The 25,570-nt window shown below is 41.0% G+C and overlaps 2 protein-coding genes across 4 annotated transcripts; both read left to right on the forward strand.

Moving 5' to 3' along the window:
• The first annotated feature begins 76 nt into the window (after window positions 1-76).
• On the forward strand, window positions 77-13,451 carry LOC128875525 (ionotropic receptor 93a). Its single transcript, XM_054121163.1, has 16 exons — window positions 77-1,601; window positions 2,855-3,783; window positions 4,072-4,230; window positions 4,311-4,406; window positions 5,000-5,149; window positions 5,684-5,907; window positions 6,295-6,459; window positions 7,018-7,185; window positions 7,260-7,493; window positions 7,593-7,772; window positions 8,058-8,288; window positions 9,009-9,156; window positions 9,954-10,305; window positions 10,410-10,541; window positions 10,932-11,092; window positions 11,172-13,451. The coding sequence occupies exons 2-16, from the start codon at window positions 3,693-3,695 to the stop codon at window positions 11,267-11,269; spliced, it is 2,589 nt and encodes an 862-aa protein (XP_053977138.1). The 5' UTR covers window positions 77-1,601; window positions 2,855-3,692; the 3' UTR covers window positions 11,270-13,451.
• Window positions 13,452-14,491: 1,040 nt separating this feature from the next.
• LOC128875526 (uncharacterized) lies at window positions 14,492-25,560 on the forward strand. 3 transcript variants are annotated; one of them, XM_054121164.1, is made up of 7 exons: window positions 14,492-15,182; window positions 15,717-16,018; window positions 16,876-17,854; window positions 18,552-18,757; window positions 19,824-20,009; window positions 21,542-21,755; window positions 24,488-25,553. In XM_054121164.1, the coding sequence occupies exons 1-7, from the start codon at window positions 15,146-15,148 to the stop codon at window positions 24,625-24,627; spliced, it is 2,064 nt and encodes a 687-aa protein (XP_053977139.1). In that variant the 5' UTR covers window positions 14,492-15,145; the 3' UTR covers window positions 24,628-25,553. The 3 variants fall into 3 exon arrangements, with proteins under 3 accessions (XP_053977139.1, XP_053977140.1, XP_053977141.1); XM_054121165.1 differs by having other exon boundaries at window positions 21,542-21,683; XM_054121166.1 differs by lacking the exon at window positions 19,824-20,009 and having other exon boundaries at window positions 24,488-25,560.
• Window positions 25,561-25,570: the final 10 nt, after the last annotated feature.

Raw genomic sequence — 25,570 nt, forward strand, 5'->3', positions numbered from 1 at the left:
ACTACTACTTTATTCTTTTTAATATATTCAACAAATCCTTGTAATAAATTTTCTTTATTTTCCTGTTGCTCCTTGTCATACCTTTCATCCTCTATGCTAAATGCTTCCTTCATTTTTAAATATTCTTCATAGTCTCTCTTTTCCTTCTCCTCTCTTGCTTTCTTCTCTGGTTAACTGAACTTTTATTATACTTATTTATTAAAGTGAAAAAAGGAAGAAATAAAATGTATAATAATTATGTGAAAGAAAGAAATGTAAGACATTGGGAAACACGCATGTGGCTATCATTAGCAGATGCACACACTCTAATGTTAGTTGCAGAGGAAAAAAAGACAGCATAAACCAATGCAGTTAACCACGTAAATACAAAAGTAATGAAGTAAACATAATACAAAGATATTTTAACAGTACTCGTAAGAAATAATATTTTCGGAGAATTCGAGAACGTTTTCAGGAGAATAATCGTGCCTTGATATAAGGACGGACTTGCCCCTCGATATAACGCAGCGAATCAGCCACCACCACTATTTGTTTTTAAATATTGCGAGCCAATCGTCGACCGGCTGGTGGTTAAATAAATAAGAATCGGTTGGCGTTGTAGTAACTAAAATTAATACTGATATATTTTTCAATATATTTTTGGGAGAGTGTCATGGATGGATTGGTGAGGTCTCGGTGATGAAAACGAGTCCAAACATGGCCCTGTTTGGGGTACTTTTAATTATATATTAAAAAAATTGCCGAGGGTTTATAAATAATTGCTTATATTTAAAAGTAAATTGAACGGGTTCGTGTTTGGACTCATTTCCATCGGGAACGCCTCACGAATCTATCATTGATCATTTTCGTTAGGATATCATGAAAAAGATAATAACCGTAATTGTTACTGGAAACGTTATATCGAGGGATTGCACTTTCATGTTTGAGAGAATCATGTAATATTGCTCCAATGTTGCAGGAATATTACAATATCGCATTAAACCTTGTACAACATAGCAAAATACTGCTTTTACTTATAGGATAGAGAATTCGAAGAGGTTGAAACTTCTGGATTCGAGTACTATTTGCAATAAATTTAATTCTTTCAACTATCGAAGTACTCGTGTGTACATTTTCGAACGCTACAGGCACTTGAATGCTCTGCGAATTCAAATGTTCGAAGCATTATACCTTGGATATTGGAATTGACTCGGATTCGTGAGTGCACATTGCACTTGATACCATCCCTATCCCTGACACATTGGAACTGACGGAGCAATAAGAGGCACGCACGTCCTACGTCCACCGCGATGTCGGCCGAATTGTCACGAACGGATGTAGGAGCGCGACTATTCCCTCGAGATAACTCCGCCTGGCTTTTGTTATTTCAACTCGTCAGTCATCAACAATGTTTGCCTCGAATTTGTTATCGTTCGTTGTTACGCCGAGCTCTTTCGCTTGGTTCGCTATGGAATTCCATGCGCGGTTGGGCACGAAGACAATGGCGATTTAAATTCTGCTCGTCAATTTCCTTTGATCTACGAGACCGTCGATCATTTCGAACATAAAAATGTGCTTGGAGTTTAATAAATCGAATTGAGTTGGGGCACTGCGATGTATCTGTGAGTGTTAATATTTATTCACCTACTTCTAGCGATAAAAATCATTTAAATGAGAATTAAGTTACGTGAAATTAACACCAGTTACGAGACAACAAGGTTGCCACTTTTTATTTTAAATTTGAAGCCGTGTAAACAAAAGATTGAAGTGGTTCATCATTAAGTCCACCACTTTCTTTTTTTTTTTCAATGTAAGACTGTCCTGTACTGTTTCGAGGATTACCACAATTTTTCGGATACGATAAACATGATAACTAATTCTTGTTTTGCTTACATTTGGATGTAGTATTAACTCGATGAGATTGGCGTGACCTTGGGTTTGGTACTACTAGTTTTATTCTTAATAATAATATTCGGTATTAAAATGTGCGACGAAGAATAAAATCGCAGAGCATTGACTCATTTTTCCTATTGGCGACAACAACGCGTAGGTTGCAATAATGCACCGCCGTCATTTGCTTTATCTCTGATTCCACTACACGGAAGTGGTGTACCGCTGCGTTCCACCGATATGAAACAATATAATTGTCTGGCGCGTTGACGGGCACGCGTAGACAGTCTAATAGCACTAACCGACGATGTCTCCTATGTACAGCTATCAGGGACGGACTTAGAAGGCCTTCGTGAATTACTCAACCTTCTTCACACTTTTTTTACAGCTAACTAAACTATGTCTAAAATTTGATTGTGACTAAATAAATTCAGTAAAATTTAATTGCTCTTATCTAAGCAATCAAGCTTTACATTATAAAATGGTAGAGTTCTCCATTTTTCAGTAAGAATTGATTCTATATACAATCAACACTTTCTATGCACTTATACAGGACCTCAAGCTGTAAGAAATGATTGAGTTTTATTGGGTTGTCCGGAAAACAAATAACATGTATGCATCCCTTAAAAAGTGGAAAGGGCGTGGAACAAAATGGCACCTATGTAATTCAATAAATATATATTAAAAGTCAAACCTGTTTTTGAATTTTTCTTAGAAATTAGCACGAACTTTCTGGATAACCTAATACAAAGAGACAAAGTCATATAACTTAACTATAACACCTAATGTACTAATCTAGCACATGATCATACTTTACATTCATTTAATTCTTGCTTTATTTTACTTTGCATTTGTTTACATATTTCTTTTTATAATTCTCCTATTAAGGATGCCAATCAAAGCTACAGCTCCTGAGAATCTTCATGGAATAGCATTGACCCACATTATAAACACGTTACCCCAATCATTTCTGTTTCTTTAACAGAATTACTGTTAACAATTGCTGAAGTTGGGGGCGGACGGTGGAACAGTGTGCAGCGTAGCCCGGGTTCGAATCCCGGTCGTCTGTCCCAGTTTCTCAAGGCATGGCTAAGAAAAAAATGTATGGAAAGTCTGTTGAAGAAATAAGAAAAATGTAAAACTAACCAAAGAATATATAACAGAATGCCACAAAATAGGAAGGATAAAGAAGTAAAAAGTAAGTTGAATTTTTCTTAAAGCAATGGTTTATGCGAAATAAGATCATGCAAACGTGCCTACAAAAATTGAAGGACTGTGGCTTATTTTAATGTAAGAAAACATGTAATATTATAAATATAAAAAGATACATATATGTAACGGAAAATATGAGTGCAATATGTGAATACACATGCGCTTAAAAAATAACCAACTGCTGAAATTTATTTAAAAATTAAATAACCTCTCTGCCTCGATGGCAAGCTCCTCTCACGAGTGGCCTTATCATCAAATCCGTGTTCCCTGTGGCGGGATTGGGCTGCGTTCGGTTGTATACGTTGCTGTTGTATGTAATTTCGCAATCAGCTTGCAGCCACACGCAACTAGACCAAACTATGTCCTACTCCAATTCCACGGGGATATTCGATCGTTTCGCGTTAAGTTATTGAAGAATTGACCTTTCCTGTGATTCGCGGTGCATCGGGTTTACATTAGCTCCGATCGGGGCACACTAGCCGCGCGTTTGTATTCTGAGGAGGTTGTAATAACGAATCGGCCAAACTAATGAAGTGATACATTATTCACGGTTGTCCTCGGCTATATATCGCCGGAACGATACAGCTTGCGCGTCAATTCGCCCGATAGAAATGATATCGGTTTTGTTCCTACTCTTGACCGTCAACTATGGCCACAGCTTCAACGATTTTCCATCCTTGATTGCCGCGAACGCCACGATGGGTACGAGAGAATTTATTCTGGAAAGACTTTACGAGCTATTTAATAACAAAGTTAAACGATAAAGTTAAAGTATCAGTGTGAACCCGTGGCTTATTATACAAGCGATTACTATTCGATTCTCGTTGAACTAACTAATTTGTTTTCATTTTTCACGTGAGCGATAGTGTCAGTGGTGGCTATAGAAAGATGTGAACTGTGACTTGTTGGGTAGATTCTGGTAGAATTTTTTTTTTTTTTAAGTTAGTAGCTTCGATGTCGGAGTCAAACGAATAGGATTTTTCTGAACAGCGGTGATGGTCGACAAGAATTTCTTCGACAACAAGGAGGAGCACAGAAACGCTGTGGAGTCCGTCCTCGAGTTGATCACGGACACCGTGAGGACGGAGATGCACCTAGGTGGTATCGCGGTTCGTATTTTCCGCGACGCGGACGTCGATCTGCGACAAGGTAAGCGAACACGAGCCCCGATCGATCGATAGCATGATTAATCGCCACGGTGGTATCATGATCTCGATGCTTGCGTTAAGATTACACGATACTTCTATCCATCGCGACGTGCTACCGAACCTGGCGCCTGCACGAGACTGCACGAAAGAAGAATATTATACATTTCGCCATAACAGGTATGTGGACGAAGGATTCGTTTGATTCTAGATCCAGATTGTTCCCAAATTTCGTATTTGAAAGCGCAGGGAAAGTATACATGGTATTAACTAAAATATAAGATCTTTTCTACAAATCAGTATTCAGGATCGATTCCTCGCGGAAAAAGGAACCGAAAAGTCCTTTACCATTTTGCAATCGGAAGTTTCGTTATTTAGATACGAGCATTTAAAGTTTAAAGCGCACCATTTTGTATTCTAGTCAGCTGATCGCGCATGCGCGCACCCACACGGAGACCGCGTGTCTATGGGTTCGCACGCGCAAAGACTTTAATTACTCGTGTCTCGATAACGAAGCCTTGGACTGCAAAGTCGTAAAGGACTTTTCGATCTCTTTTCTTATAAAGAATTAACCCTTTGCCCTCGAGAGGTGACTCTCGGTCACCACCAGGTTTGACGCAGTGAATCAACCAACAATTATGTTTGTTTAGATTTTTTTAGAATTCGAAGTTTCATAAATAAATCGATTGTCGGTGAAGTAAAGGTGACCTGATTCTCAAATCTCAAATTAGTTTGCGATCACGAATCCTGATTGAAAATGCACTCGTTTCAAGATCCAGACTGTCCCCGAATTCCGGACGTCGACGGCATAAGCGTTCCCATGATAGTACCTGGCGAGGAACTGTCCCAGATCTTCCTCGACCTGAGGATGATGAACATCCTGTCCTGGAATGTGATCAACATCCTCCACGACGACACTTTTGGTGAGGAAATTCTATTGGTAGCGATATTGAAGTTTCTTAACACTTTCGCTGCGGACGAAAATAAGTAGCTGTTCGTTGGGAGCTGCAATTATGATATTTTTTTAAATAAAACATTTCTTGTGTAGAAATCCAATGACTTTAAAACGTATTACAGTTTGACAACGAATTATTTATTGTCTGACTTTTACAACTGTCTCGACCGAACTGAACTCCGAATTATTATATTATAAATAACAAATCACACCGCGTTCCCACGTAACCATTGCATACACGGATACACTCAGACACTTACCCTCATATTATATATCACACTTTTACACTTGCAAATGTTCTAATATGATTATTTTGAAAAACATATATTTGTGGCAACTTATTTTATATATAATATGATTGTCGAACAAAAAAAAAATGAAAACTGAAAAATAATAAAAACAACCATATATATTTTCAGTTGGACGCACACGTGCGTCATCCGCTCTTACCCTAAGATTCAGTTTAGCATCGCCAGGTGTTTAATGTAGAGGCCTGTTTCAGATAGGGACACGATCACCAGGGTGATGAAGGCCATATCGGACAAGCTGCCCAACGAACGACCAAGTCTGATCTCCAGGTCGATCTTCACCCTGAAACACGACGTCACGGAGAGGGAGAGGATAAGCTCCGTGAAGAAGGTGTTGGATGATTTCCACGTGGAGCAGTTGGGACGCTGCTTCCTGGTGATCGCCACTTTCGATATAGTCGCCGATGTTATGGAAGTGGTGAGGATTTTGTTTATTTGGAGACTGAAAAGAGGTGAAAGAAACATTAAGAAACATGGATTCGAAAAGAAACGTTAGCTCGATATAAAAATTTCTGGTTTTCGATCACTCGTTCCAACGATCGCTAGTTGCATAACGTTTCTAGGAATCTATGGAGACCATAGTCATTTCAAAGTTTCAAGTCTCTTTACCAATCACCTCGGATAATTTCCTCTCCTCTTTTTTTTTATTTTTATTAGACATTCGAAGACAGATCCCGCAAATTGCTTTTTAACGATTCGCGTCAACTTGAAACCATAATCGAGGTGTTACGGCGCAGTACTCGATTACCGTGAACGGTGGGTTCAATTACGAAACTTTCTTTGTTCTCTTTTTTGCGCCTCGAAGGCGAGGTCCTTGAAGATGGTGCATCCCGGTAGCCAGTGGTTGTACGTCATCACCGACAGCGCCGAGCAGAACGCCACCAACATGACGACCTTCGTTGATCTATTAGCGGAAGGTGGAAACGTGGCTTTCATGTACAACGCGACTGAATTCGGCGACTTCTGCGAAGTAATGATCGATATTCTTATTTTATTAAAAAATTCGTCTTAGAAAATGTTCTAATACCTGTATTAAAAACAGTAAGTATAAAGTGCTGTATAATAACAGGGTTAAAACTTACTGAGAACTCTTTGTAATTCTACTTCCATGCCAAGAGGTTGAAACTAATTGTAATCTTTTCTAATCTACTATCCGAAGTGCTTAGATGTAACAATGTATTTCTTGCACAAGGCATTGTGTTTTTGAAACGATTCATTCAACTATTGCATTAAAAGAACAATATACATTGTAAATTTTAAAACTGCTATTGGAAATGTGTGATTTTAAGAAAATTATTCAATATAATTTAATATAAAGGAAATAGAAATTATTTCGTACTTTTAAGCAATTATATCTAGAACTGGTGAGTATTCGTATACATTAACTAGAAATTATGCAATCAACACTCGAGTGCAAAGGGTTAAGTCTCAACGCAAGATCAGCCTCAGAGTTCGATCAAACAATCGCCCAAGAATTTGCGATTTACATGCGACAAGTAATTGTTGCTAAGACTTTGGGTTCCACCAGGCCAAGTTCACATGTTTCGTCGCGAAGCTGGTCAAAGCGCTGTCCAGAACCTTGGACTACTCCCTGATGAACGAGATCGAGCTGCGAAATAGGGCAGGCTTGGAGGACTTCGAGATCATCAAGCTGACAAAAGCGGAGAGGAAGCGCGAGATACTGAAGAATATCAAGGTCAATGATCCGAACACAGTCTGTAGATGAAGTTTAGGGGATTCGAGGAGGAGTAAAATCGAAACTGCGTTTAGATACACCTCACCCAAAACTTGCCAGATCCTAAGGATGGCTGCAGGATGTGTTTGCTGTGGAGGTTCTCCTCCTCCATCACTTGGGGCAATTTCTTTCCTCGCGAGAAAAATATCGCTCATCTTCTGGACGTTGGGACGTGGTCGCCTAAATTTGGAGTCGACTTGACGGACGCTCTCTTTCCTCATATCGATCACGGTTTCAGGGGCATCGCTATACCGATCACGACGTACCACGTGGGTAAACGTTTGTCAGCTGAAATGAGAAAATTCCAAAGATAGTATACTCTGATTATATAGATTAGTTAGATCTTAGAATTTATTTTATTATTTTAGAATCCACCGTGGCAGATAATCTCCGTGAGCAGCACGGGTAAAGCGACGTACGACGGACTGATCTTCGACGTGGTCAACTACCTGAGCAAGAAGTTGAACTTCACGTTTAACGTGATTGTCCCGGAAATGGACAAGATAGCGAAGTCCTGGAACGATTCACGGTTCGCCAAGCTCGGAGACGTAAGACGCATACATATTCATGTTCTACAATTCTACAATTCGTGTAGAATAATTAAGCGATTAATAAAAACAAACCCGAATACAAGGGAAAAATGAAGAATTTCACAGGTTGTTCCAATAAATTGTTTCTGATGTTTGATAATCTCGTAAAAATAAAGAACTAGGTTTACAATCCACATCACGTCCAAATATCCGACTAGTTGGTAATTCTAATGATATTTGAATAATATTCGAACGAGTGATTCGGTGAATGAATCGCAGAGATGAATTAATTTTTCCGTGCAGAGTGTCAACGAAATGACGATGTCGAGCACGAGGAAGGTACCGCGGGAAGTGATCGACTATGTTCGCGACAAGAAGGTCCTGATGGCCGCCTGCGCGTACACCGTGAACGAAAATGGGAAGAGCGCAATCAATTTTACGGTACCCATTTTCCTGCAAACGTATAGCTTTTTAACTTCCAGGCCCGAGCAGCTGTCGAGGGCGCTTCTGTTCGCCTCGCCGTTCACCAAAGAGGTTTGTAAACATACCTCAGTTGACACAGCTTTGCCCAAAGCGCCATTTTTCGCTCACGAATTTTCCATCTTGCGATAAAAAATTATTTACAGACGTGACCGTCAATACTTTATTTGGAAATTAAAAATAAGGTTAATATTCTTGTGTATTCTATAATAAATCATAGATTCCAGAATCGATGCCAAGACCAAACAGAATATTAATTAACATACTGCGGATCTTTATGCAAAATAAAATCTTTGTAAACGAACTCCGCAAATATTATAACGTGATCTTTAATTTCAATATTTTTCGTATCGATGCATCCTGTGTGCATTTCGTACTTTTACATATTTAAATTTTTTATAAACGCATAAAAGTCCACGGTCTATTAATTAAATTGCCACTGGAAATTATTTCACCTAAAGGTGATTTTGTTTGAATTCATTTTGCCACGTTTGCAGTCCAAACGCGAAGGACCTTCCACAGTCGCAACATTAAAGAGACTCGTCGATCTATTTAATTTCACTTGTCATCGAGCCGCGTAAAAGGACGGGAACTAAACGACGCCGTTACGCAAAAGCTGTTCAGAGATATTTCGTCCAGGCTCTTAGCGTTTCGCTAACGTCCCGACATTCCGACGCCGTAATAGCGCGCAATGACAGGATTATAAAGATTGTCGTCGTTTAGTTCGGTATTTTATGCGCTCGAATGCCTCCTAACGCGTCCTCTGGCTTTTAGACGTGGGCCTGTCTGGCCGTAGCCATTATCATAATGGGTCCGATCCTGTACATGATCCACAAGTACAGTCCCTACAGCACGAAGACCTCGGGCCTGAACTCGTCCTGGCAGTGCGTGTGGTACGTGTACGGGGCGCTTCTTCAACAAGGTATCATTTTATTGTCCCTTAAGGGGATATGTACAGTTCACGGTGCGTTTTCTGCGAATTTTATATGGCTGGAAGGTTTTTTTCTATATCAAAAGTTTTATTCTCGAAAACGTAAGGAAAAGCTCCAGAGTTTGTCGATGGCCAGGTCAATGCAATTCCTTTGATGGTTCTGGTTGTTTTTGGGAAATTTTCCTAAGGGAATATGTCTATCGATAAATAGAAGATGAATGGTTTAATTGACACTGTAATATTAGTTGTAGAAAGGATAGGAATGATATACTAGTGAGATGATATATCACCATAGGTGAGATGATAGTAGTAGGAGCAGGAGATCTAGAGGTTAGGAGTCATTGGTGTCGCGGTTCCTGTTAAGAGGGTGTCCCATATTTTTCTAGGACCCGTTTGTAAGGGTTAACAAAGTTATATAAAGCCACAACATAAACCGAATTGAGTACAACAGTTTATCACTTAACTCTTTAGTCTATAACAACGCGTGTGAGACACGTGATAAGGAATAATTCGAGTCTAACACGAAAAGCACGAGTCAGACACGTCGTGTATGAATGTGCACAAGAGAATACCTAAGTAACTATGGCACGCGTGGTTCGAGAGAGTAAATCGTAGGTCAAGGGTGTTAAATGAGCAAAAATTACTCACAAAGTTATTATCGACAACAAAAAAATGGGGTTGCAAATATGAAGTAACAATAACATCGAAAGTAACAAATATAAACAAGGAAAGCTTTAGGTTCAACAAACATGCTGGGAATGATTCACATCGAGTATCAAAAATTCCAGGAGGTATGTATTTACCGCAGTCGGACAGCGCGCGTCTCCTGATCGGCGTGTGGTGGTTGATCGTGATGGTCCTGGTGGCCACTTACTCCGGAAGTTTGGTCGCCTTTCTGACGTTCCCAAGGATGGACGCGTCCATTCTGACCGTGGAGGACCTCATAGAGCGAAAGGATACGTTGACCTGGAGTTTCCCCAACGGCAGCTTGCTTGAGGTGTACCTGAGGAACGCGGACGAGCCGAAGTATCATATTCTCTTGTCTCACGCGCAAAAGCACAACGACACGGAGGAAGAGGAATTAATAGAGCGCGTGAAGGAAGGCAAACACGTCCTGATCGACTGGAGGAGTTCCCTCAGGTACGTTCGAGAATCGATGATTAATCGATGATGACTGGTTCGTGGTCTCGAGGATGATCAGAGAAACGAAATTAACGGTTTCGAATATTAACTGGTGGGAATAGGTTCTTGATGAGAAAACACTTGCTACTGACCGGAGGTTGCCACTTTTCCATGAGCGCGGACGAGTTCTTGGACGAGCCCATCGCCATGATCATCCCGCAGGGGAGCCCCTATTTGCCAGTAATCGATGCAGAGTAAGTTGCGCGACGATTCCTGGAATAGGAGAATATTTACGTAACGAAAGTTGTCTATCGTTGCTTCCCTTGCTTGACACGTTGACCGTCAGACTAATACTCTTGAAAATTTCTACTGTGATTAAGTATTCTTTCCAGGCTATTGGAAACTACATAATCGAACATTTATGTATCATTTATTTTTATAACTTCGTCGAAGTTTAAGAGTTTCGTTCGAATTTATTGTTTCTGGTACTTGACATTCAGAATTAATTTTGTTTGTTCTTCAGTGAAAAGCACCGTCGCTTATATATGGCGATCAACGTGTTAAGTAAGTAGCAGATGGTACGTTGTTTAAACGAGTACGTTTATTGGACGCAAGAACGCAACATATTTTAATTTATGGAACAGATTGCATCGAATGCACGAGTCGGGTTTGATGCACAAATGGATCACCGAGAGGATGCCAATGAAGGACAAGTGCTGGGAAGCGTTAAGCAGCAGCCAGGCGGTGATTAAACGAAAAGTGAACGTGGCTGACATGCAGGGGATATTCTTCGTACTCTTCATGGGTAAGATTATTTGTTTCTCACGATTTTCCAATCATATTTTAATTGTTAACTATATTCTGTCAATTGTATTCTGTCTCAGGCGCGACGTTGGCCTTGTTCCTTCTACTCTGCGAGTTCTATTGTCACAGACGCAAGATAAACAAGGAACGCAAGCTGATTCGTCCGTTTGTTTCCTAAAATCATCTTCAAGGACCCGTATCAGGTCAAATCGATCATTTCTGTAGCCTTAAAAACGGAGATTTTGATGGTATGGAGATATCATGGGGAAACTATGACTTAAATCTCTTTCGATTTCGACTGGCCTATCACATATTTTAATATCATCAATATTCCTGTTATGGAAGTGCAAAAGTGACTAATTTGACGTAAAATGGTTCGTACAGTCCTGCAAATTGTTTTCGCTGCTCTCGCCAACTTCCCGCTATCCAAACAGCGGTTTCCTCGCGATAAACGGAGCCAGCGCCTCATTATGCGGCCAGTCGCATTTCTTCGGTCCATCTCGCGCGAATTGCCCGTTCCCTTTTTCCTTTTGCAATTAGCGTCTCTTTCTGTGGTCAGGACTGGCAAAAAAGACCGCTCTTGCTCAAATCTTGTTAATATCTTTCGCCCGACGCTCTGCCCTGCGACCTGGTCCTTTTCCATCCTCCAAAGAAAAATTAAAATTAAGAAAGAACTATTTTAGTTTAATATAAAGTGACACGATCAGTGTATTATTATTTCTTTTATTTAAGAATGGAAATTACTAATGCGACGTCACGTTAGCTCTTTGCACTCGAGAAGTGACTCTCAGTCGCTATTAGCAAATTTATCAGCAATAATGCTTCTCTAGGTTTAATTTCTTTGGAACTCAAAGTGTCAATAAAATGATTATCGACGAGGTAAAGGTGACCGTATTCTCAAATCTAGATAGCTTAGCATTCGTGGCAATAGAATGCTAAGAAAGCATCTTGGGTTGCTGGTAGATACGAGAAAAAAAGGCCACGAGTGCAAAGGGTTAACACGTGACCGCCATTTGTGGGCGACGGTGCTCTTTCCTAAGGAACTAAGTTTATTCATTCTTAAGGCAAGCTATGGAAGAAAATAAATCCAAGTGGAATTCGTGAATGCGATTTGGTTAGAACAGTAAGTAGATCGTGTGGTTTTCGATTGTTTCGAAAGAAAATTTTGAACTTTGTAAAGATTTTCACGAGTGGTGGTCAACGCGTTCGAGTTAGTTCCAGAAAAATAGGAATTGTAAACGGATATTAAACCAGATGTAATCGATAGGTATCGATAAAACTGTCGAGCGTCTCAACGTCTGACGTCATGTATCGATAGTATCTGAGCACGTCTCGGTCCCATCGCTAGCCTACGGACATCCGAGAGAGGTATGACAATTACCATCACGAACGTCTAATTTGTGGGTAATGGACGGCACCGGATATTGCGCGGATATCCACGCAACGTCCGACAGCGACAGTGCTTCAACGTTTTTCACGATGGACGCCTGCTGGCGTGTCCGTGACGTCGATTTATTCGCACCTGAATAGCGAGCGTGACTCTCCGAATCGCCGTGTTCGAGTCCTTATTATCGTAATAAGTCGCAATTCTACTCGGAGAAAAGTATACGAGAAAGCGTAAGGCAAAATGAGTTCGAAAATGTTCGTGGAATTATGATAGAATTATGCGTGGAATCAAATCAAGCAAATATGTTCGATGTAAACGTTAATTACGGAGGGATTAAAAAATAATTATGTCTTAAAACTCTCTAGTCAGATCGATGAAATTTTGTTTGAGTGGAGATGTGAGTAGTATAAATAAAAATCCGAGTTATTTGGCGAATCTATATTTTGAGATATAAAGTTTCGAGTTCCGAAAATGTAGAAAAGAAATTGTTTCCAAGTTACTTTTTAAAGGTTTCTTTGACCTGGATAATGAGTCTTGAGGTGAGAAGCCTCGTCTTCCTCCATTGTTCCTTTTTAGGGGAACCCAAACTTGGTGTTTATTAACGAACGATAAATTAACGATTGTCTTAGGAGGAGAAAATAGGCGTTCATTGTTAAACACTGATTCTTGATGCGTTTGGCAACGATCTGTGGAAGAATCTCGCGGTAAAAGTCACGGTGTTACATAACGAATCAAGCCACTGGGATTCTCCCGCCTGCATTAGTTGAAACCAGGTCCTCGCGTAGCTCTTTGCCATGATGAATGGGAGAATAATCGAGGCACTGGTATTCTATATATTCTGTAACGGAAATTACGCCCTCAAGATTTTAATACCGTAATCAATTCTGTCAAAAATTTCAGGTCTACAAACTGATATGTAAACATTTATATGTACAAAGACAAATTCAAAAACTAAAAAATTAATAAAAAATTATCCTCGATTATTCATGAGAATATTTTATGAATATAATTTTTTTCTTACCACTTATTTAACTATTATAGTACGTAATAGTTGAAAACATTGAGCTAACTAATCGTGGTGTTAAAATTGAAATAACAAGATCTCCATAATAGACTAATGAATCCGTTTTTGCATTGGTTCCACGATTATTAGGAGCTGTCACTTTCCTCGACACATTGGCTCACGTTTGGTATGATCGTCCATAGTAATTGCTACGAATTAATTTCGGTCCTTACTCGAATCCTCGTTACAATGAAAGAGGAGCTACTACGAGCGTTGAGCAAGACTTATGACGCGTATGATTCCGCCGGCGCATGTTACGTTACGGTGGAAGTTGCCACAACCAGTTACTTTATTAAGATCAGAGTATAGAAGAAGAATGGGCATTGCAAGTGTGCGAACACCGGAGAGCCTAGAAAGGTCGGATTCCGTGTTGCACCTCGAGGATAAAAAACACAGACATAGAACTCACATTCTACATGAAAATTCACCTGGATCCTAAATATTTAATTAAAAATTTCACACGGCAACATATTCTCACCATACAAGTTCAATTATGACCCAAAAATCAATTTTATGCCTATAAACTTATTTATAGGTTTTTACCTATTACCTAAACATTTACATGGGACAAAGAATTCATCCTTATATACACTCAACATAAAAATTCAATTATGATCCAGAAATCAATGTTATGCCTATAAACTGATTTGTAGATTGAAAATTAACGTTCGTTTCAAAAATTCACTCATTATCTAAACATTTATATGGGACAAAAAATTCATCTTACCACATCCTCACCATAAAAACTTAATTATGATCCAGAAATGAATCTTAAGCCTATAAATTGATCACTAAATTGAAAATTAACCTTCGTTTCAAAAATTCACCTACCAAAAATTCACCTTTAAAAATTCAATGATGACTCAAAAGCTTCGTTCTTACATACCCTCAAAATAAAAATTCAATTATGATCAAAAAATGAATCTAAAGGCTATACATTGATCTATTAATTAAAAATTAACCTTCATTTCAAAAATCTACCTATTAAAAATTCACCTGTAAAAATTCGATCACGACTCAAAAAGCTGCCTCAACCCTACAAATTGGCATCCAACCAAAAAATTCACCTTCATCCGAAAAATTCAACCTTAAAAAATGAATGTCCACCTGGAGAATTCCTCTTCCTCCCCGAAAACGTGATTTCTTGTTTCCCCTTTCGGAGAGCATCGCTTGCACGCGTCGAATCCGCCGCAGGATCCACTGAATAATTCATCCGCTGGAACCTCCTTCTCCATCCGAGCTTCCCGTTCTCCAGGGAACCTGTAACCCTAGCGCTTCACCGTGGGTGGAAGGGGAAGGGCGAGAGCGCGATATGACGGCGTACATAGACACGGGTTTATCTACCTGACGACCTTGCCGTTTAAAAAATCCAAGAGTGGCTGGCAGGGCCTCGAGCGGGCGGCGTGCACCATCCACGAGCCAGTTCAGACGCGGACCGCGGACGACTAGGACTAATCCTAATAGAGGCGTTCTCCCCGCGACACGGAAAACGCACCGCGGCGCGTCTCTGGTATCCACCAGGTGAATCGAAACCAGTTGACGCGTGTGTTCTATGCGCGTGGATCGCGCTGCATCCTCCGCCAGTGATCGACCAACGCTTTAACATGGGAACTGCGGTACCCTGGCTGATCCTGCTGCAGCGTACGTATCCTGTTCCTTGGAATGGCTTTCCTCCATCGTTACGGCACACTCGGGACCTGGAGAGATTGCGCTCCCGGATGGAATTCGTATTTAGTGATCAGAATTTTTGGAAGAGCTCGTATCGCGGCGTTGGACTTTGTATAGATTCATTTTACCAACAACGTCGCTAGAAGAGTGTTTTGTGAATTTTATAGTTTGGAAATGTGTGTGTTTTTTTTTTTAGACGCGGAGTTCTAGTAAAGATCAATTTTTCTGACACTCTTTGCGCCTGTAAGATTCAATCTGTACTAGCGTAGACATCAAGTCTACGATAATCATGTTTTAATAATCTCTCTAATAATATTAGCTAGAAGATAAGAGTTTTACCATTTAGAGTCCCAATTAATTCAGACCTAACCCAAAAGACTCGATCGCTTGAAAATTCTATCATTCTACCTATCCATTTTTAAATAAATTCCTCCCGTATTTATCCTCCGTCGATGGTCTGAATTTACTTGGTAACGTGACTATTTCCACGTCGAAATTCCCGAGCAGTGTCGTCTGCGCTCGTCCACGGCTACGACACCGCGGAATTCGACGGCTGGTATCAACCGGTTCCCCATCGACCAGTCGACATCATCACGGACGTTATTAACGACCTAGGCGTGCGGATTCTGCAGCAGTACACTGGCCACGGGAACGTCGCATTCTCGCCGACAGGGGTTGGCTTCGTCCTGGCGGCGTTGTACGAGGGCTCAGCTGGCAGAGGAAGACAGCAGATCGCCGATGCTCTGGGTCTACCACGGGATAAGGACATCACCAGGCTGGGATTTCGGGACATCCATCGCAGGCTGCGGGTGAGACACTTGCGAGGAGAATACATCCAAGTTGGACGTTATTCCAATTACAATCAGTCGTTTAAGGACCTCTATGTCTATTGAAGAAATTTGTCTGAATTAAACGATAGGCTTGACGTAAGTTCTTGTAAGTTTTTCATTATAAATATATACATGAATAAAGTTTGCATATAATTGTAATGAAAGATTTATTTGGAAACACCAAACCTGTTATTTAATTTATATGTGTCTTCGATAGACATAGAGGGTACGAATATTTATGGAACTGACTGTAATTTGTATTTCGAGGAGTTTCATGGGAATGAGTTTTATTTAAACGAATTTTTCAGTGGAGTCTATTTTTATTCGAATGGATTTTTATTCCAGTCAATCTTTATTGGAATTAGTCCCGGATAAAAGTAAAACTTAGTTCTGCATCCACACTGGATACCGAGAACTCTGAATAAATATTCGAATCAGGTTTATTCCAATACGATTCGATATATTATTCGAAACGAAATTTGTAACGTTCAAGCAATGGAAAAACAGAAATATGAAAAATGTAGAGCCACAGATTTCAACAGACAATCATATAAGGCCTTAAACCAATCGAAAAATGATCACCTCCTAAACACCTAAACTAAAGAATTTAACTAAACTCGAGAGAATTATTCACAACGTCCCCTTCGGTTACGTAATTGTTACGTAATACCATGCAGTAATTAGACCGCTGGTTAATTTTAAGCTTCAACGAACCCGAATTTCTCTTCCCTAAGTGTCGATTTCTCTTTCGCTCGATCGCTTTTCTAAAACGGCTCGTGCGATCATTGACGCTGACGATCACGCAGAATTCAATGGGATCATTTTCTTGTTCCAAGACTTATCTGAACGCGGATGGCTTCCTCGGCGGTCTGACTCTGAATCAAGAGAACACGAGACTGCGTCCAGAATACGAGGACATCTTGAGATTCTATGGGTTCGACCTGTCCGTCCCTGAGGACGAGGCTAACGAGACCACGACCGTACCTGAGACGACCATGACGGACCAACCAGCGACAGAGACCACACCAGTCCAGGATGAAACTACTATATTGGCTACTGAATCTACTCAAGAGAGTACCAGTGAACCTATGACGTCGACTACCCCAGCTGTAGAGCTGATAGGGAGGACGATGAGCACAGCAGACGTCCAGGACAGACTGACCCAGCAGACAACCTCTGCTACCACAATTCTAACGGACTCGACCACACCTGCTACTCTAGCTAGCCAACCCACGACCGTGTCCCTAGAAACATCCCCCATGACACCTGAAACCCCTACAGTCACACCTTCCGACGCAGCCACGACTACTGCGGCCACTGTTCAACCCACGATTCAAAGTCCAAGTACGACAGAGCCTGCTCAATCTACCCTGATGAGCACTACCTTGGCCACCACTCCAGGAACACCCGTCGAGACCACTGTCACCACAACTGTACCAGACTCGATGACCACAACGATGACCATGCCAACAACTGTATCGACGACTATCACCACCATGATGCCCATGGATGCAACAATGCCTGCTGATAGCGGAATGGTCCCAAGTTCGTCGAACCAAAGGCTGACTCAGGCAAATCAGACGATGAGTGGCTCGACGAGCGGACCAGCTGCGGATGAGAATACCGTTTTAACGGGCACCATTAACAATCAGACGGCCTCGAGCGAGATGGGATCTACCGATACGCCAGGGACGACTGCTGTTACAGGTGAAACGGGGTCGAATGGACAACCCGCCACTGCTTCCTCGACTGTCAGCGCGAGGAGGAGGAAGCGTGGCGCGAGGAGCCCCAGGGGATTCTTCTCCAGCTATCCAGGTGTGGAACGTGACTCTTATGGTCCTTTTCTTTTGGTAGAGATCTGTAGGATTGGTAGGATTCATGCTTGGGTTGATGCTTGGTCTAGGAAGGTTTGAATACTGGAGTTGATGAACGATGAAGTTGGACTAGGAGATTGCTGTCTGAAGTGATCATGGTCACTTACAGTCAGTCCTATAAGTATTCCTCTATGTCTATCGAAGAAATATGTCTAAATTAAATTGTGAGTTTGATGTTTCCAAATAAGTTCTGCATTATAAGTATATACATGAATAAACTTTGCATATGTTTATAATGAAACATTTATTTGGAAGCATGAAACCTGTCATTTAACCCTTTGCACTCGAGAGGCGACTCTCAGTCACCATTAGGTTTATCACACAGTAGATCTATCAGCAATAATGTTTCTGTAGGTTTAATTTCTTTGGAACTCGAGGTGTCAATAAAATGATTGTCGACGAAGGTGACCTGATCCTCAAATCTCAAATTAGAGATCTCATCTTCAAACTCAATCAAAGCTTAGCATTTGTGGCAATAGAATGCCAAGCATCTTGAGTCGTTGGTAGATACTAGAAAAAAGGGCCTCGAGCGCAAAGGGTTAATTTCCACAAATGTCTCCAATAGACACAGAGGGTACGAATACTTTTGGGACTGACTGTATATGTTTTAATTGGGATATATATATGTTTAATTTCAGACGAAGGTATATGGATGCAAGACCTGGGCATCTGGAAGCCTTACTCGACCAGTTTAGGCGAAGCGTCCGTCAGGGACTCCACAGAAATATCGTTCCTGGTGAATGGCTGTGATGTCTCCTCCGTCACCGCTACCAGATACTTCGCAGTGCTACCATTCGCCTACTTTCCATCCCTCCACGCAGTCGCCCTTGAATTTCCCCTAGACGTAAGGCTAATCATTCTTATATCAACAATCACTGCAACCGAGACTCGTGATCTACAGTCAAAATATTCCTCTATGTTTATTGAAGAAATTTGTTTAAATTAAATCGTAGGTTTTACGTTTCCCAGTGTATGTTTATTGAAGAAATTTATTTAAATTAAATCGTAGATTTGATGTTTCCCAGTGTAAGCTTGAATACATACCTTGATGTACATACATATATATTCATAAGGTATTCATATGTACAAGGTCATTCATATACATATTTATAATGAAAAATTCATTTGGTAATATCAAAACTATTATTTAATTTCGTTAAATTTTTTCAATAAACGTAAAGGGTATATTTATGGGATCGACTGTATGTACTACCCCTCGTACAGTCTTAGTATTTTAATTCTTTATTTAAAATAAAGTTAAATCTTACTCTATATATACCGAAGAGTTGAAGAGGATGCCTCTTGCTGAAAATTCCTGAAAGCTCATTTTACTGTTGATTATAGCACGAAGTCAAGAAATGACGATATGGGTGAACAAATGCATTCTCTACAGCTCCTCGCAGTACATTAAGTGCAAAGAATTCCGATCTAATCATTCACGGGCAATTAAGTAAACGTAGGTAAAGGAAGTAGAGAAAGTCGTTTTCGAAATTTTTTGAGCAATTTTCATCGTAACCCGTGCGAACATGGCGATCCACCTTAAGGAGATCGCTATACTTGTTCCACCCCCTATAATCTCCCTCGACTTATCGCTAAAATCTACGATGCTCTCTGAATCCAGGATTTAACACATTGGCGCCAAACTAAAACTCGTGAAAATTTCTACGAAACTAAGATTTTGTCTCGAGACTGTTGAAAATTAGATAATTTAACATTCGTAGTAGTATTTAATGTTTTGACCTCGCCAAATTCACAAGTCCATTCCAAATTTATATTTCATTATCGTCTTACCTTTGAAATTTATTCTTTTAATTCCTTAACGAAAAGTTCCGTCACCCATTTCTGCCAGAAATTTTCTGGGCGACGTAGCGACCAACGTGCTAAACCAGTTTCTCTCGTCGACGTTTCAGGATCCCAGATACAATATCCTCCTTCTAATGGCCACGGACAGAAGGGATACGTATCGACTGGCGAGGGACCTCGGCGGGAAGTCGCTGAGGCTGTTGAGGAAGCAGTTGCAGGCCACTTGGGTCAGGGCCACCATTCCATCGTTCATGTTACGCGGTTTCGTCACCCTGACGTCCTTCCTGCAGAGGGTACGAGCGTGTTCGGGCTACTGGGACAATCGTCACGCGTGTTCCTTTAACCTTACTGGCGTGGGAGGTTGGATTAGGGTTGCTAGGTCTGCCAGACCTGTGAGGTCCGGTGGTTCCATTAGACGTAGTAGATTTGGTAGATTTAGTAGAGTTGTTGGATGTGGTAGATTTGGTTGATTTGTCAGGACTAGGAGGTTTGTTCGATTTGTTGAACCTGTTACTAGATGTTTTAGGTGTCACCGATATCTTCAGTTCACTAAGTCTCTTAGGACTCCTTAGCGTCCACAATTGAGGACGTAACATTTAGAAACTACCGACACTATCGTTTAGGGCGAATGTCCTGATTTGTGCACATGAAGAGGGACCAGTTTAGGTTTTTGTTTTTTATTTTTTCCATACTAATTTTACTCCAAGTTAAAAATTAAATTACATTAGTACAAGAAAATAAAATAGTTCAGTTCTGAAAGGATTAAATCAGTTAAATTTCCTCTATCTGTTAGATCGTCTGGATCTGTCCCATCAATTACACAAAACCACTCAAGGTCTTCTAATTAAACCAATAATTCTTTTAAACCTACTCAACTCGCATTAGATCAAGTCAAGTCAGCTTAAACCCAAACTTAGATCTACACATCTTCTATCTCCATTGACCTCTTACATCAGTCTTCTCTATCGATCACCTCAAGATGAACCACATAGTTTGTATCAGTCTTTCCTGACGTCCTCATGACAGAAGGCCCGGCCAAACGGCGTTCGCCAACTCGCAACGCTCGATACTTCGCCATTAGTCTCGGGCATTAAGCTTCTAATTACTTAATCGCGTTAGTCGAGATCTTGAGTGCACTTCCCGCTCCTCGTCACGGCTGCGTTTCCACGAACAAAGATATCGGTGGAGGTGATTACCTTGACGACAGGTAATTGACGATAATTCGAAGCGCGAAAAAAAACGGGAATTGCTCTAATGGACGCAATTCAACAGCGCCGTTCTCGCGACTTTTACGGCTGCTGGCAACGTTCTTGGACTCGTGAATGGTGCCTGGTCTCTTTGATACTCCGAAGCTGACAGATACCAAGCTGGAGACGAGAGATGGAAGATGATAACAGTTGACGATTAGGGACTCGAATTCGAGAGCGCAACAGTTGGTCGCGAACATGAGTCTTTCTAACGGCGAGTTTGCTTCTTTACGTCTTTGAATTGTGATAGATTAAAGGAAGAAAGAATTTTTGATTAACTATGATGTTAACTTTTAAAACTAGGTTACTACTGGTCCGAGTTAGAGCATCTAAAATATTCACCCCTGCTTCACCTCTATGAGATTGAGAGATTGACGAGAGGCTTCAAGATCCTCAACTACAGCCGTATCAATTATTTGACATCCTCGTGTAAAGTTTCTTGCTGCATTAGCGATGATGGATAGCAAATTCTGTTTCGAAGTAGCAGGTCAATAATCACCTGTATTATTACTTGGTTGCCAAGAAACTTCACAGATGTTAATACTTTGGGTGAGTAATTTATCCGATTTTACTTGCAGCTGGGAATAGCGGACGTGTTCGAGCCAAGAGCAGCGGATCTGTCGCTTATGACACCGGACTTAGGCGTGTACGCCAGGGATGTGCAGCAGAGCATCGGGGTCAACATCAGGAATTACATGAAACCCGATAGGACCCACTCTCGTGAGTCGCCCAAATCCGATCCTCCCTTGATCGTTCCACCTCGACGGGACTATTATCGATACTATCATCCAGGTTTCTGCGCTATGCTCTTTAAATACTAACGCACGTCTTCCTTTCTCTCTCCTGAGCCTCTATTTTCCACAATTCATAAGCAAATGAGAAAGATTTGATTATTAATTGTTATTGAATTCAGAGGGTTCTTCATTTGGAAATTTCTGGACACAGGAGTCTCTATTGTCGCGAGGAAAATAAGGCTGGTCGTTACAGATCGACTACATGTCTTATTTAAGTCGTTGCTAAGCGACCAAACCTTTGACACTCAACTTCACTCGTTGCTAAGCGATCACGATCTTCTATCTTCAGCTTGACTCGTTGCTAAGCGACCCAAGCTCTTCTTCATTCAATTCCACTCGTTGCTAAGCAGCCACGATGTTCCACGTTCACCTTGACTCGTTGCTAAGCGACCCAAGCTTTTTAACCGACTTCGAAAAGGAGGAGGTTACTCAATTCGACATGTATATTTTTTTTTCGACGCTCAACTACACTTGTTGCTAAGCAATCACGACCTTACACCTTCATCTTGAATCGTTGCTAGGCAACCACGCTCTTTTGTATTTAATTCCACTCGTTGCTAATCGACTAATTTTACAAATATTTCCAAAGAGACTGCCTACAGTTGTCTGTTCATATTTAAATCATTAACGAAAATTCACAGAGAATCGAAAGGGAACGATGAATACTTTGAACGAGGCAATGGAAGTGACGTAATTGACGCCAGCATCGGGTGAAATTGCGATTCGCTAGCGCGTCGTTTGCAAACGACACAGTGTCGAAGCGTGGACGCGTGGCGAACCGCGTCCGACGATGCCTGGCCATTACTACTGGCGCGTGTCTGATCCCTCTTCATCTCTGTTCTCTTTTTCGCGTCGAGGAGTTACGTACAGTTAGTCACTCGAAAAAGGAGACTCGATTTGTGTCACTTACAAAATTCTACGTTATTACATTTACTAGACACCTCTAATGAAAATTCTTGGAAAATTTCGTTACTTTAAATTGGAACGTCGAGGGATGTTGCCATAGTTAATTGCTGGATTCGTAACTCAGTATCCTCTGTCTAATTGCTGACCATTTGCAATCACAGAATTGCACATTTTTCTTCGTTCCTTTGTCTCGGAGATTTCAAAACTTTTTCGAAGTTTGCCATTCCCTTGCATATTTAAAAGGTCACAAAAGAATATTAATACAAAAGAATGTTTAAATGATTGCAAGGCTTCCTCTACCGATAAACACTGTTCTATATCAGACCATGATCTTGGCGAACTGACCTGAACAAGGCGACGTCAAGTTTGGGAGATTTTAATTAAATAATTTGTTTTCGTGGATCGATAAATGTCGAATTCTTCTCGATTCGTCGTGTGCTCGGCCAAGCACCGTCGTTTCCGGTTTATCGTAATCGTCGGTACGATCGGGAATATTCTCAGTATTGTTATAAAGTTGGCTGGATCTAATCGCTGATATCCTGCGCCTGACTCACCGAGGGAAATAAATGAAAAGACCTTGCGGTTTGCTAGGAATTCTTCGACCATTGCGACGAACGCTCCTCGTAAACGTTTGCGTTCCCGGTATTTCCTCCGATGTCTATCGTTACTCCAGAAATTAATTACTAATCGTTTTCGTTTCTCGCTACGTTATCTACGTAACAAACTAATTTCAGTTAGCTGCTACAGTATCTTGGAAACAATTGGCGTGAAAATGAAGATTTCTGGAACAAATGTTGCACGAAGACACATAGAGGAGGCCATCATGTGAGGCCGCTGCGATAGTATTATGCTTCGGGTTCATTTGTAGCAACTTTGAAACCTAACGAAGAGTATGTTTTTTATTACAATATCTAGAAAACAAAATACTATTACTGTATGATGATCTCTTCATGCAACATTTGTTTCTCGAACACGTTTTCTACCTCCATAGTTTTCAAAACATTAAACGTACTGGTTACTTACTATTCAGTTCACCTACGTAATACAAAACATTCTACTTCCTTGAATAAAATTCCTTCGATCGCCTGGCACTCAAGTAGCTATAAGGACATTTAGTAATGACAGAATTGAACAAGTTGACTGTTTATATTCATGGTCTACTCAATTTTTTACAACGATTGGACATCATGCTCACCTTTTTGGAAGCTTCCTAAGCTACACTCCACTACGCCATCTTCTTAAAGGTGACCTGGAGTTCGTTGATCTGATTCCTTCTTACTCCACCAAAGTCTGTTAAAACTAATGTTTAAACGAAGTTGAAAAGGCTCCAGACCTTTATAAACGGAAATCAACTTGTTGTAATATACTGTAGCGTCCAGTAATTCGAGGGACGACCCAAGGTCGACTCAATTAAATGCGATTCGACGTTCAAAGCTATATTTTTAATTCAATATTAACCCTTTACAGAGATAACACTCTGTCACATCTAACGCAATGCTACAATTCGGGAGGTGAGTCTCGGTCGCCACTAGGTTCGACGCAGCAAATAAACCAGCAATAATTGTTTATCTTGAATTTGTTGGAACTCAAAGTGTCAATAAAATGATTGTCGACGAAGGTGACCTGATTCTCAAATCTCAAATTAGAGATCTCATCTTCAAAGTCAATCTAAGCTTAGCATTCGTGGCAATAGAATGTCCTCGCGTGCAAAGGGTTAATGTCGAATTAAAAATATAGCTTTAACCTAATTTAATTTGACGATTGAACTCGAAGTTACTGGACGCCTTGTGGAATCGTTTGCAACATTTTTATCTGGCTTTACAGGAAACGGGTTATTCGAGAGAGCTGGACCAGTGCCATTCACGGCCGTCCATCCGTTTCTCTACTTCATCGTCGACGCCGAAACCTCGGTGGCCTTAATCGCGGGTCGAGTCAACGATCCCCTCAACTCGCGGATCCTCTAGGACCACCCACAAAGCCCTATCAAACGGGTAGACAGACTCATCGCCAAGTACTAATAAACATATACGTTTATTTGACATACTTATAAATATCGTTATAATCTATAAACAATTTATATATATATATATATAATATTTATATTTATTAGATCATTCCTAGTTCGCACACACCTACCTTTAAGTACACGATGTATGTCTGTACAAATCATCCGTATGTTGTAAATAAAGGAGAGAGACGAAGGGAGCGAAGGAGTCTTTTTTTATTGTTTTTCTTTAATTCAGTCCACGATCGACGGACGATTACTAAGACGAAGAACGGCAAGAACTTAGCATTTTACAGGCTTCGCTATACAAGTGTCGAATACGCGTGGCACGCGTGGCTCGTCGCTGAAACGTCGATCCTTTCTCATCGTTGTTCATGTACAGGATTGCTCGTTCGCTTGCTCGAGGAAAAAGAAATATATTATTATCTTATATTTATATATAAATACAGTCCTGCGTACGAATTCAATCGAACGCGTCCACATCGTCCGTACAGACAACCTTCCGACGGTCTCGCGAGTGTCCCAGACTCCTCGCAGCCTCCAGTTTGATCCCCGTTTGATTGGCTTCGCTTTCAAAGCGACAGTCTTCGGGGCTCGGAAGCTCCTTAAAAGCTTCTTAAAAGCTTCTTAAAAGCTTGAACGTTCGCCAAGGAGCGAGCGCTCTTCCAGTTTCGCGGCTCTCTGTCCCCCCTTTCGGATAAAGTCAGCAACAGGTGCGTCACAAAATGCTCGCCCCGGCAGCCTTACGAAGCTTTCGTACCGCGCCTCGGATGGATCGACGCGTCGTTCCGCGAGTCTCGCGTATTTGGCAGTGATTCACATGATCTCTTCGTTTCCCTTCGAGAAGACAATTCGCAGAAACGCACGGAGTATCGTCCCATCGTTGTCAGAGTATCGTTTAC

Source organism: Hylaeus volcanicus, chromosome 4 (assembly GCF_026283585.1).
Source record: "Hylaeus volcanicus isolate JK05 chromosome 4, UHH_iyHylVolc1.0_haploid, whole genome shotgun sequence".
NCBI classification, from domain to species: Eukaryota; Metazoa; Arthropoda; class Insecta; order Hymenoptera; family Colletidae; genus Hylaeus; species Hylaeus volcanicus.